Below are 13,978 nucleotides of genomic sequence, written 5' to 3' on the forward strand. Positions count from 1 at the left end.
CAGGAACTGTAAACAAGCTTTTTTTGGGGGAGTGTAGGTCTACTTAGTGCCATGTTTTTCAAATTTTTGTGCCCTTTTTTTTAAAAAAAAGATTTATTTATTTGACAGAGAGAGAGAGCCCAAGCAGGGGGAGTGGCAGGCAGAGGGAGAGGGAGAAGCAGACTCCCTTGAGCAGGGAGCCTGACACGGGGCTCGATCTCAGGACGCTGAGATCATGACCTGAGCTGAAAGCAGATGCTTAACCGACTGAGTGACCCAGGTGCCCCTCAAACTTTTGTGCTTTTTGTTGGTGATTTTGCTGTTTAGAATGTCTCTCAAACATAGTGCTGAAATGCTAATGTTCCCGAGTGCAAGAAGCCTCGGGATGTGATGTGCCTCACAGACAAAACACGTTAGTTAAGCTTCGTTCAGGCATGAGTTACAGCTCTCTAGGCTACGAGGCCAACTATATTAAATATATATAAAAAACATACACGTTAAATAAGGTATCTTCTAACAGAAGCACACGTAAAACAAGGTTATGCATTGATTGATTGACTAAAATGTGGTGACCAGACCAACTCTGTATTACCCCTAGGAGTCCCCAGCAATCTCATAAAGCATCATATCATCTGCAAAGAATGAGAGTTTGACTTCTTCTTTGCCGATTCGGATGCCTTTTATTTCTTTTTGTTGTCTGATTGCTGTGGCTAGGACTTCTAGTTCTAAGACTGCTAAGACCACCCCAAAATTGCTAGAACTCATACAGGAATTCAGTAAAGTGGCAGGATATAAAATCAATGCACAGAAATCAGTGGCATTTATATACACCAACAACAAGACAGAAGAAGGAGAAATTAAGGAGTCTATCCCAATTACAGTTGCACCCAAAACCATATGATACCTAGGAATAAATCTAACCAAAGAAGCAAAAAATCTGTACTCAGAAAACTATGAAATACTCATGAAAGAAATTGAGGAAGACACAAAAAAATAGAAAAACGTTCCATGCTCATGGATTGGAAGAACAAATATTGTGAAGATGTCAATGCTACCTAGAGCAATCTACACATTTTTTCAAAGAAATGGAACAAATAATCCTAAAATTTGTATGGAACCAGAAAAGACCCCAAATAGCCAGAGGAACATTGAAAAAGAAAAGCAAAGCTGGTGGCATCACAATTCCAGACTTCAAGCTCTATTATAAAGCTGTAATCATCCAGACAGTATGGTACTGGCACAAAAACAAACACATAGATCAATGGAACAGAATAGAGAGCCGAGAAATGGACCCTCAACTCTATAGTCAATTCATCTTCGACAAAGCAGGAAAGAATGTCCAATGGAAAAAAGACCTCTTCGACCTCAGCCGCAGCAACTTCTTCCTAGAAACGTTGCCAAAGGCAAGGGAAGCAAGGGCAAAAATGAACTATTGGGACTTCATCAGGATAAAAAGCTTTTGCACAGCAAAGGAAACAGTCAACAAAACCAAAAGACAACTGACAGAATGGGAGAAGATATTTGCAAATGACATATCAGATAAAGGGCTAGTATCCAAAACCTATGAAGAACTTATCAAACTCAACACCCAAAGAACAAATGATCCAATCAAGAAATGGGCAGAAGACATGAACAGACATTTTTCCAAAGAAGACATCCAAATGGCCAACAGACACATGAAAAAGTGCTCAGCATTGCTCGGCATCAGGGAAATCCAAATTAAAACCTCAATGAGATACCACCTCACACCAGTCAGAATGGCTAAGTCAGGAAACGACAGATGTTGGCGAGGATGCGGAGAAAGGGGAACCCTCCTACCCTGTTGGTGGGAATGCAAGCTGTTGTAGCCACTCTGGAAAACAGTATGGAAGTTCCTCAAAAAGTTGAAAATAGAGCTACTGTACGACCCAGCAATTGCACTACTGGGTATTTACCCCAAAGATACAAATGTAGGGATCCAAAGGGGTATGTGCACCCCAATGTTTATAGCAGCAATGTCCACAATAGCCAAACTATGGAAAGAGCCAAGATGTCCATTGACAGATGAATGGATAAAGAAGATGTGGTAGATATACAATGGAATATTATGCAGCCATCAAAAGGAATGAAATCTTGCCATTGGCAACGACGTGGATGGAACTGGAGGGTATTATGCTAAGCGAAATAAGTCAATCAGAGAAAGACATGTATCATATGATCTCACTGATATGAGGAATTCTTAATCTCAGGAAACAAACTGAGGGTTACTGGAGTGGTAGGGGGTGGGAGGGATGGGGTGGCTGGGTGATAGACATTGGAGAGGGTATGTGCTATGGTGAGTGCTGTGATTTGTGTAAGACTGTTGAATCACAGACCTGTACCTCTGAAACAAATAATATATGTTAAAAAAAAAAAAAAGATAGTAGGAAGAGAAAAATGAAGGGGGGGAGATCAGAGGGGGAGATGAACCATGAGAGACCATGGACTCTGAGAAACAAACTGAGGGTTCTAGAGGGGAGGGGGCCAGGGGGATGGGTTAGCCTGGTGATGGGTATTAAAGAGGGCATGTATTGAATGGAGCACTGGATGTTATACGCAAACAATGAATCATGGAACACTACATCAAAAACTAATGATGTAATGTATGGTGATTAACATAACATAATAAAATTAAATTAAAAAAAATGGAGTCCCCAGCAATCTCTAACTCAGTGTTTGTGGCAACTTTATGTAATGCAACTACCATGAATAATGAGAAATGACTGTAGCTATTTATTGAGAGCCTCCTATAGGCCAAATAATGTGCTAGAACCTCATTTAAAGTAACTCTAGTTCTCAACAATTCCAAAAACAAAGTATCATCTCTAATTTATAGATGGTAAAACTCAGGCGTAATTAATTTGGCAATGTCATTAAGCTAGAGGGAGGTAAGCCAAGGCTGGATAGCATATGGCTCTGCTTTTCTCTTTCCTTTTTGCTCAGTTCATTTGTGAACAAATCCCAGGATGCCATTTTGTGCAATTCAGCCATATCCATGTCCCTGACTCCCACTGGATTTCTTTTCCATTGAATTGAACACAGTACTCCACCAAAGCTTCTCTCTGCTCTACAGTCACACAAATAGAAACCTCCCAATTGATTCTGGGATAATTTTTTTTTTTTTTTTTTTGACAGAGAGAGACACAGCGAGAGAGGGAACATAAGCAGGGGGAGTGGGAGAGGGAGAAGCAGGCCTCCTGCAGAGCAAGGAGCCCGATGCGGGGCTCGATCCCAGGACCCTAGGATCATGACCTGAGCTGAAGGCAGATGCTTAACGACTGAGCCACCCAGGCGCCCCTGGGATAATTTTTTTTTTTTTTTTGAGCCAAAGTGTTTTATTAAAAATGTTCCTGAGTGAGTTTCCCACCATGTTTCCTTGCCAGCCATCTTGTGAGTTTCCAGGTGGCTGGCTTGTGAGAATGGATGTTACTGTGTCTCCCTGCTCCACAGTGCTGGGCGTTACCACCATGACACTGCCCTGTCATTCAGCTCTGCTGGGGTTCCCTGGGGGCCTTCCTTCTTTTCCTTCAGCTACCATCCACTGTCCTGGCCCCTTGCTTGCGGCCTTTGATTTCCCTCCAACTGTCACTCCAGGAGAGCAGCCATCTCCTTGTGGGGGGCAGGGCCAGATGCTGGTTGTGGCAGCAGGTGAACAAGATGTGCTCCCAGCTTGGGGTCTCCTCTTGGCTTCGAATGGTGTCCTTGTTATCAATGAGCAGGTCCCCCAAGACCACCGTCTTGTCCCTCCTCAGGATATTGCACTCCACAAACTGAGGCCCCAGTGGATTCTTCCCCCAGCGGTACTTCTTACCCACACGGTATTCATACTTCATCAGAGGGCTGGTACAGATGAAGACCTCAGTGTCCTGCATGTTGTTCATCTCCTGTATGGCTTCCAAGGCTCCAGGGATAAGCTCCAAGGCTAGGAAAAAGCCTTCGGCTTCATACACACTGGCCACTTTGTCTGCCGAGTCCTGCCACAGGTCTCAGTACTGCTCTCGGTCAAGGAAATCCAAGTTGTTATTTCCAGTGCCACATGTCGCTCCCCTAGGAGGCTGCAGCAGAAGCCCCACAGGAGGCTCACCTCAAAATTGGCCAGCACGCTGTCCATGTCCACCAGCACCCACACGGGCCATGGGTGCCAGGCCTGGGAGGCCGGGAAGGCTGGGATAGGGGGGCTGGGATAATTGTATAGAGAGCCACATGTTTGATGCTCCAGCCACATCCTCCTTCTCTTTTGTCCACATTTTGCTTCTGGCAGCTACTGGGGTTTAAATTTCCAGGCAGAGCGAAACTATCCTTTAGTAGGAAAAAAGGCAAAGAATGGAGATGGTGTGGACTTAGAGAAGCAAGAGCAAAACAGATAAGGGTGGAGAGACAACAGGCAGCATTACCTTTTCAGAAAATGCTGTGGGAGCAAAGGGATAGACCAAGGATGGGAACCCAGAGGAGTAGACCCTGAGATGCACATGTAATTCTTTATATTTTTAAATCATTTTCATGTCTATGATCTCATTTTGCATATCACAGCCACTCTGTGTATGCAGAGGACACATTTTTTTCTACTTTACTGATGAGAAAACTGAGGCATGAAAAGCTGTAGCAATTTACTCTAGGTCGCAAAATTCTATTTTATTCCATGTTCAGGATAGATTATTTATATCACACAGCAAATTCAGAAATTGCTTTCCTGGTATTTCAAATTTTAAACCAGTGTCACGAATAGACTATTAGGAAGGAAAGATATTTTCCTTTATTTTATACTTGAACCATATGGCTATTTCAATATTTTTTTACTTAACCACAATTTCTCTAAATTTCATTGTTCATGTTGAAGCATTTGACTAAAATATAGCAAAACTACTGTGCCTTTCAAGGGGGTCAAAATGTTTTCTGTGGATGGAAACGTGTCATGTGAATAAAGATGAAAGCAGCTTTGTTGTACTCCTCTTCTGGGAATCTTTTTAGGGATATTACTAAAGTCAAGAATAGATCAGAAATGAAGAAAAGATGGGAATAAAAGAATAGCTTTCATGGAAAATTGAAATCATTCCTTTTAAAGTTCACAATTTCCACCCTGATGATAGATCCCCAGCCTTGCAGGATGGGTTCTTCCTAGATAGAAAGGTGACAGCTACGAGAGGATTTTGATGCAACTGTGATTGATGTCAGCAGGTCCAGACAGTGATACTTTATTACGAATTTAATGGACATTTATTAAGCTGATTCAATGGGAGCAGCCCTGGGCTAGATGGGGCTAGGACATACAAAAGGAAGATGCAATCTATGAAGGTTTGGGGGGCCAGTTAGGGATGGAAATTCCACTGATTTGAGTTGTTGCACCCTCATTCCATGCCAGGTGCTCTCAACATCATCATTTTGTGTCTGCCTCCCACAATCCCTGACTGAACAGCATGATTCTCCCTAATGCAAGGTGAGGGTACGTGGAGAGATTCGGTGACTTCCCCAGGGACGAGGTGGCTGCCCCAGGCCTTTTGTATCCAACTAAAAAGCTCTTGTCTCTCAGCCAGACAGGAAATAGCTAGAGAAAAACAGAGTCACAGCCTAAAGTTGGGACACGTGTCTAAGATGCAGATTTTTGCTTTCAGCCATGATGCAGGAATTCAAAACAAGAGCCAGACCCTTGTGGGCCAGTGTTCTCACCTACGCTTCATAGAGAAGACAAAACATGAGCATTTCAGTGCTTCTTTAATAAGTGAAGTGGTTGTGGAAATATTTGCAAGGAGGAAACACCTTTTTAGTAGAGAAGTTTCCTTGGCTAGTTAACAGAACCTTTTCTTTCTTGGGTTAAATGTAGTCACTTCTATTATATCCTGAAGCGTCTGGCTCTCCCAGTACAGACATGTGAGCACTGCCACGGGCCTGGAATGTCTCAAGAGGGTAAGAATAGCCCGCAATGAGAGATGACTCCTGCTGTCTTCTGGTCACTGCAGTTGTCAAGAACGCTTTGCCTCAGAGGCCAACAGCTCAGGGCCGTCTCTGCTCGGAGACAGAAAAACTGACCTCCCATTCCTGGGCTCACAGATTTCCCTTTATAGCTGCAGCTCTCACCTTTAAGTCTTTTGTAGTGAAGATACGTTTATTCCTGCAAAGATTTTCCACCTTCTTGGAGAACACAGGCTTCCGATGTCTCCAGCAGCCTTGAGTCTGCGACACTCGGGAGACATGGAACGTTTGGACCTGCTGGGATTCCTTCTCATCACTGTCAACTGCAACATGACCATTGTGGGTGAGTACAGGAAATAGCTCCAAAGCTCTTGCATTTTTGTTTTCACCACTTTCCTTGGCCTGTTTGTTGCTGGAAGAAAGGGAGCTGTGTGCTCAAGCTTTCTTTTAATCGCTCCCCAGTTCCACCATCATTTAAGGAAGGCTTGGATTCAGTGTTCTCTCCTGGGGGCTGTTCTCACTGATGTTTAGGTGCTGAGCCTGAAGACTGAAGCCAGTGGAAGGAGGATCTGAGTAACTCTTCTCTGACTACCTGATCAGGAGAAGGAACAATACAGTAAAAATTAAAGAGAAATTTGTGCCTTGATTACACTTTCTTCTTGTTCATCTTTTTCCTTGAAGCTTAATTTGTAAGGATTAGTCATTTCTCTTGTGCAATTTAAGCCAAATCCAAATTTTAGTTTATTATTTTTTTTAAAAAGAAAGTAATAAATATTTCTGAGTTTGATGCAGACATGTCAAATTTTTAGAGAAATACGGGTGTCCCAGAAAAAAGACTTGAGAAGGGGCACCTGGGTGGTTCAGTTGGTTGAGCGTCTGCCTTCGGCTTGGGTCATGATCCCGGGATCCTGGGATCGAGTCCCGCATCGGGCTCCCCGCTCAGCGGAGAGTCTGCTTCTCCCTCTGCCTGATGCTCCCCCTGCTTGTGCTCTCTCTCTCACTCTCTCTCTCTCTCTCTGTCAAAATAAATAAAATATTAAAAAAAAAAGACTTGAGAAAAGGATTAAAATATGCCTATGAAGTGGTTGATATTTTTCTTACTCATTATTTTGTAGAATTTAAACAAAATCAACTTGGTCTTACAAGTTTGAGTCAATGACTTGATCACATAATGCTATTCTTTGAGCTTAACTGCCTTCATTTATAATGAGTTCTGTTTTTCTGATGTCAGGTGATGTGTTCTGTATCGTGTCACAAAACAAAATATTTGCAGATTATTTTAACTGAGTCTTAGACGTGTTCCAAAAGAGTTAACCTGTGATATGAAAATAGGACTTTGACGTTATTTTGATTTCCTAGGTTGGTCTCATTTATTCATGATAAATTGAAGAAAGAGGAACCTCATTATTTCATAATAACTGTAATAGAGGAAAAGGAATTCCAAATCATTGAAAAATCTGGAAAAGTTGAATTTCATTAAGGAAATTTGATTTCAAGGACCATAAAGCAACAATTAAATAAAGATCTTATGGACCAAAATAAAGATGACTGAACTATAATTAGCAGCTTGTATTTGCTACACAGAGTTACACAAATGTGCTAACATTCTTTAGAAAGCTTATTATCTGCAGAGAGTAAGGTCTTATTTACATCATTAATTTGCTCAGCTCAACTTTCTTTCTAGAACTTTCAGTCCAGGAGACATTACCAAAAGTCTGAACTAGTGGAGTCAGATCAAACATCTTTAGTCTCTAAGGCTTCTTTAAAATCTGTCAGTTGCAAAGCATTTTGCAAACAACTAGTACAGCACAGTGTCTGACACATTGTACGGCTTCTGTAAATACTTGGCAGATGAGCTAACTAGCCGCCGCTGCTTCGGGGACTGAAATGCATGCTTAGAGACTTCTCAGTTCTCCAGTCTCACCCCTGAAAATACTTAAAAACTACTGTCGACGGGCATATGTTTGTATGCTGGTGATGGTGCCCTTCCTGCTTCCTCCTTTCTAGGGAAGATCTGGCTTATCTTCATGATACTGCTGAGGATGGTGGTGATCATCTTGGCAGGCTCCCCGGTCTACCAGGACGAGCAGGAGAGGTTTGTGTGTAACACTCTGCAGCCGGGATGTGCCAATGTTTGCTACGACATCTTCTCCCCGGTGTCCCACCTGCGGTTCTGGCTGATCCAGAGCGTGTCTGTTCTCCTCCCTTCTGCCGTTTTCAGCGTCTACGTGCTCCACAGAGGGGCCGTGCTCGCCGCCCGTGGACTCTCCGGGCCAGACGGCGGTCCCACCTGTCCTGACCCCTGTGACCAGAGCCCTGGGGACAGGCGCCGCCCTCCGCCCTGCAGGGAGCCGCGCCACCTGACCGTGCCGGACTTTTCCTCGGGCTACATCGTCCACCTCTTTCTTCGGATGCTGACCGAGGCAGCTTTTGGTGCCTCGCATTACCTCCTCTTTGGATTCTTGGTCCCCAAGAGATTCTCTTGCACCCAATCTCCCTGCACCAGCGTGGTGGACTGTTACGTCTCCCGGCCCACGGAGAAGTCCATTATGATGCTTTTCATGTGGGCGGTCAGTGCGCTCTCCCTGCTGCTCAGTGTGGCCGACCTCATCTGCAGCGTTTGGGGGAGGACGAGCGGGGGCTGGGGCCCCGCCGACGATCCCCTGGGCCCCGCCGCCGGCCGCCGGCTCTCCCGGAGCCTGGGCGCTAGGCCGGGTCAGATGGCCCGCGACGGTGGGTGGGTGGAGGAGGGGGCGCCCATCCACCCCGGCCTGTGGACTGGAGGGGTGGGTGCCGACAGCCCCAGTGGTAAGTCCGCTGTATCAGGGCGGAAGGGGCTTCCGGATGAAGATGAGAGCGAGGTGATGTCCTCTGCCAGCGAGAAGCTGGCCACGACTTGCAAGGAGGCCGGGAATAGGCCGCACGGAGAGGCCTCCCAGGACCCCAGGGGCGAGGGTCCCACAAGATCAGAGGAGCATCCCTTATCGCCTCGGAGCCGGCTGGGCCGGCGCTATCCATCCGGTCAGCTACAGCCCCTCGACGGGCTCGCCAACTCCAGATCCAGAAAGTCTGAGTGGGTGTGAAGAGGGAATGCCGGGCAGCCCCCGGGCGCACTGTCCTCTCCAAATGGAGACGTGGCCCACGAAGACGCAGACTCACTTTGGGCCGTGTGAAAGTTTACCCACTAGGTTCCCGGAGAACATCGACAGGCAGAAAGGCGAGCTGCCATGGGACACATGGACTTCGTGGGAGACTAAGTATCCTCGAGATACAGATTTAATTTAGATAACAATTTCTCTTGACAAAAAGCACTTGACATTGTGATTTTGACAATGTGACTGGAAGCTAAAATGATTAATTGGAGAGTGTCAGGTGACAGATGATGCTACACTCTGTTGTTGTTTTTTTTTTTTTTTTTTTACCATAGTATGTGCTTAATTAAAGCATATTGTCTTACATTAATAGAGCTCATTCATGTTATAATGTTTTCTGGTGAGTTATTTGAAGTTTTTGGGTGGTTTTTTTTTTTTTTTTGGTTTTGGTTTGTTTTTCTGTTTGGATAAAAGAGGCATCTGATATGCATGTTATCAATAGAGAGACATTAATTTAACTTCTCCCGCTGACTTTAATAAAATTAATCGTGATGGAATTGTAGTATCACCCCTCACAGTGTTATGGGAGAAATGACAAATGCAGAAAATATGGCTCCTAAGCAATTGGGGATTTGGGTGGAGGCCTCTTAGATTGTTTCTGCTTGTGAGTATAGGTGCCCAGGGTGAGAGGGATCCCCGGCGTGGGTGCTGTTCCTGTGTGTTTTCTGAGTGGCTGTCCTCACTGACTTGAGGGAGCACATTTTTGTTTGTTTTATTTTTAATCCTTAATTGAAGTGTTGTTGACAGAGAAGAGGCATTTGTGCTGTTGATGAGTGGAGGCAGAGTTGTTACATGTTCTCTAGTCTGGGTTTTGTCCTTTAGAGAGCTGTACAGTCCAGGTTTCCCTGTTCAGTGGAGCAGATGAGAAATGATGCTGGTGTCCTGGCCTCGCAGTCCGTGTTCATGCTTTTTGGCTGTAAACGAGAAACAGAAAACATCCTCATGTCTAGAGATGAGCTTCACATAAGTACTTCCCTGCACTTCTCAGTTGCTCTGGTTTGGGTCTAGGAGCTGCCCAAGTCAGAGGTGACTTTGTGAGAGATTTAGGGTTGCCTTTAAATGCCACATAGATGGACACAGAGTAGCAGAAAGAGCTACTATGAGACAGGATAAACCTGCTTATCTTATCAAGAGAGGAGAAAGAGCCATCTGGGTGTACTTCCAGAATTGATGAATAGCCTTTGGTCTCCAAACACAAAATGGCTAAGGACAAGGAATTGCCCTTCACTCCAGCAAATAATAAAAAAAGTGAACTGATGCACTCATGAAACCAATGGCCACTTTTAATTGTTCTAAAGAAGGCTTTGACAATAAAACATCTGCCAGGATGGAGAATAACATCCTGCTTGATAAATCTACGGGGTATCAAAACAATTGGTTAAAACTTAAATCGTCCAAAATTGGTTCTGGCATAAAAATATTTGAATGCATATGGCTATTTTTAACATATGCAGTAAATCTCTCTTGCTCCTCCATTCATTGGAAACAGTGAGCCATGAATCAGACCCCTTTCTTCAATACTTAGATCAATGTCTGGCACATAGCAAGTGCTCAGTAAATGTGATTTTTTGAGTCTAATATTCCTAAAGCATTTGGGGGAAAATTTGGTTCTTGTCCCTTCTAGCATGCTGGTGGACCGCCCAAGGTTGGGTATAGTCTTAGAGATATAAGAATTGTCTAGTGCTTCATTACTATTTAAAAATAAGTTCCACGGGTCTCTCAAGTCCCCAGTATTAGCCTTGATAATCTTGAGTGACGAAATCAACTCAACACATGGTGGTGGCCTGTGTCCATGCAGGATGTCTGGTCAACAGCTGGGAAAGCAAGGTGGCAAGGGCTGCGCTGGGGTTTCCTCTTGGCCGTGTCCCCAGAGAGAACTGGGCAGAGCGTGTCTGTATTCCTTCTCCTGCTGGAGTCTATGCTCAAGTTTGGGTTTGCAGGCAAGTGTGATTTTATTTGGGTGGCACTGGGAAAGGCTGCTTTTGCCTCTCTACTGATATCCAAAGTCCCACTATCAGAGAACCAGAGCCTTGAGGTTTCATGGAAAGCTGTAAATACTATTCAGAACAATGGGTGCCAAGAGAGAAGAGGAGAGGTAAGGAGCCAAGGGGAGGACATCTGTGTTCTCATCCCATGTCCCCATTACTGGGCAGGCCACTTCATCCCTCTGGGCCTCAGTTTCCTTCTCTGAGTGAAGAGGAACCTAGACTAGATGATTCCTTAGTGCTCTACAAATTTAGAAATTTGCCAATGCTGTGTGCCATGTAGAGCTGTCATTTTAACATTAATAAGGGTTAATGCATTAGACCTTTCCGTTGCTAACTGCCTAAGCACAGGTTTTGATAAGATGAAAATGATGGTAAGAACAGGACAGGACGAGTCTCAGAGGAGGGGAAGCTAAGCAAGGACATTAGCTCAGGGCTGGAGAGAAAAAAAAGGAGGTGACTAGTCTGAAGAGAACTGACTGAATTGGGCCTAGAACCCAAATCTCTTGCACTTTGGGACTGTCCTCTTAATTGTGATCATTTTATTTTATTTTTTTAAAATTTTATTTTATTATGTTATGTTAGTCACCAATTTGCGGTCATTTTAAATAAGAAAGGATCTTAGGGGCGCCTGGGTGGCTCAGTCGAGGTTAAGCGCCTGCCTTCCGTTCGGGTCATGATCCCAGGGTCCTGGGATCGAGCCCCACGTTGGGCTCCCTCCTCCGCGGGGAGCTTGCTTCTCCCTCTCCCACCCCCTCGCTTGTGCTCTCTCTCGCTGTCTCTGTCACTATCTGTCTTTCTCTCTCTCAAATAAATAAATAAAATCTTTTGAAAAAAATTAAAAAAAAGAAAGGATCTTAGTCTGTTTGAGTGTCTGCCCGTGTGCCTTGTTGTAGTAGAGTTCTTTTGTGTTTGCACAGGAGGAAGGGCTCATTAGATACTGTCAAACTTTCCAGGAACTTTCATGCAGAAATCTTGACCCGCTAGTGTCCAGGTGATTCTCAGGTGGTCCGGCAGTGACGGGCGCCCACTGGTGGAATCCAAACTCTGAATCCACATGTACTGCAGCTGGCTGGCTGCCGAGAGAAACACGAAAGAAAGCTCATGAGGATCAATGAGGTTATGCTTGTGCTTAGTCAAGAAAAGTATTATTTACAGAATTAATAAATGTGCCTCCCTTTTTCTAGGATGTTGCAATCTACTATAAGAACGTATTACGAATTTTTTTTTTTAAGATTTTATTTATTTATTTGACAGAGAGAGACACAGCAATAGAGGGAACACAAGCAGGGGGAGTGGGGTAGGAGAGAAGCAGGCTTCCCACTGAGCAGGGAGCCCGATGTGGGGCTCGATCCCAGGACCCTGGGATCATGACCTGAGCCGAAGGCAGACGCTTAACGAGCCACCCAGGCGCCCCCTATTACGAATTTTCTGAGTGTAAATTTGGTTTCAGGCAAGAAATGAGGAGGAGGGTGGTGTTTTGCAGATGGAGAGAGGGGGCATCTAGGCTTCTGAGGCACAGACTTGCCGAAGGTCTCCTACAAAGGAGACGCCGCCCCCGCCCCCCCAACCTGAGCATTTCAGGGGCAGGGGCAGCTGCGGATCCAGCTGCATTTTCGTTGTGCTGTAGGATAAATGCTTCCTAGAAACCAAACAGATGTCTCCCCGCCGACCATTGGAAATATATGTATATATATTTTTCCTTTCTCCTGTCAATCACAGAACAAATCTTTTCCTTGGGGAACTTTCTCTCTGTGTTGTGACCTCAGAGAGTGAGTGGCAGACAATAGAGCCGAAAGAAGTGACTAAATTTTCTCATAAACTGAACTTGGATGAAATGAGTTTCATGGAGAATTCAGGAAATTAAAAGTCAAATGCAAAAACTAGATGTATTAAGAAGAGTTTCCTCCCTCCCCAGACAGGCAGGGTAGAGACATGACATGTTTAAAATACTGAGTGATTATGAAGAGTGTGCCTGCCTGGCCATGATGTTGACTGGCCATTCATTTCCTTGGCCATCTCAAAGCTGGAAGACTCCCCAGGCTGTCACCTGTGTGTCACTGATTCCGTTCCTCTCCCTCCTGGTGGTGCTTCTTGTTCCTCACACAGCCCCTGTGACTGTTTTATCAACAGACTGAGACATCAGATTTCACACCAATGGAGCTACATTGATAAACCAGTATTTACTGAGTATCGCCTCTGTACCTGGGATTAAATCTCTTGCTTCTGTTTCTTTCTATGAAGCTAAAAAAAACTCATCATGTGACAGGTCGGCAAATTGGTGGGTTCTAGCAAAATGTCATTGTTTCAGTACCACTGTTCAAACAACTCCAATTCCTGTCACCTTTCATTTTCTCAGTGCTGAACTGGGCACTAGAAGGACTATGTTATGTTGTGGGCTTTGTTGGGAAGCTCAGATGAGAGGGAGTGGGCATGGGAGCCCCCTGAGACAGACTTGTGTGTCACAGGAAGGTGTTCCCTGGGCTGTGAACTGGTCCATGCTTGACAGATCACACTAAACAGGTCTCTCCAGGAATCTGTGATGATATTTGCATGAGGAGAAAGATGTCCACAGACATAGGGATGCTCCCAACCTTCTTCCCACAGCCTTTCTTACCAACAGAAGCCTCTCTTATTTATGAACACAAAAATGTTGATTTATTTCTGGTGGTACATCTTGACCATTTCCATGCTTCTCTATATTTGCTTCTAGCTGCCCAGAAAAAGCAGGATTTGGGAACTTGCAGCAGCAGACCTGGGAACTGTATTAAGTTACTTTGGATAACAGAGGGGGTGAGAAATTAGGGATAATGAAGAAATTGTGGACAATCTGGCCTCATGGGAAGAAGATAATTTAAAAAGACAATGAGTCTTGGGTTAAGATGCAGTCCCTTATTTCTAATTAAATTTCTTTATTTTGCTCACAAGTGTCAGATT

At 44.6% G+C, this 13,978-nt stretch overlaps 1 protein-coding gene and 1 pseudogene across 1 annotated transcript; one reads left to right on the forward strand and one right to left on the reverse strand.

Moving 5' to 3' along the window:
- Positions 1-3,524: 3,524 nt before the first annotated feature.
- Positions 3,525-4,222, reverse strand: LOC118530563 (5'(3')-deoxyribonucleotidase, cytosolic type pseudogene; annotated as a pseudogene).
- A 1,961-nt stretch (positions 4,223-6,183) lies between these two features.
- On the forward strand, positions 6,184-9,243 carry GJD4 (gap junction protein delta 4). Its single transcript, XM_078074145.1, has 2 exons — positions 6,184-6,247; positions 7,912-9,243. The coding sequence occupies exons 1-2, from the start codon at positions 6,184-6,186 to the stop codon at positions 8,985-8,987; spliced, it is 1,140 nt and encodes a 379-aa protein (XP_077930271.1). The 3' UTR covers positions 8,988-9,243.
- The last annotated feature ends 4,735 nt before the right edge of the window (positions 9,244-13,978 follow it).

Source organism: Halichoerus grypus, chromosome 6 (assembly GCF_964656455.1).
Source record: "Halichoerus grypus chromosome 6, mHalGry1.hap1.1, whole genome shotgun sequence".
Classification (NCBI taxonomy): domain Eukaryota; kingdom Metazoa; phylum Chordata; class Mammalia; order Carnivora; family Phocidae; genus Halichoerus; species Halichoerus grypus.

What these genes read in the sequence shown, in the direction of transcription:
- GJD4 (XM_078074145.1), top strand. Translation starts at nt 6,184, where the DNA reads ATGGAACGTTTGGACCTGCTGGGATTCCTTCTCATCACTGTCAACTGC. An exon ending in CTGCAACATGACCATTGTGG is followed by an intron (nt 6,248 to 7,911) that starts GTGAGTACAGGA and finishes CCTCCTTTCTAG; the next exon opens with GGAAGATCTGGCTTATCTTC.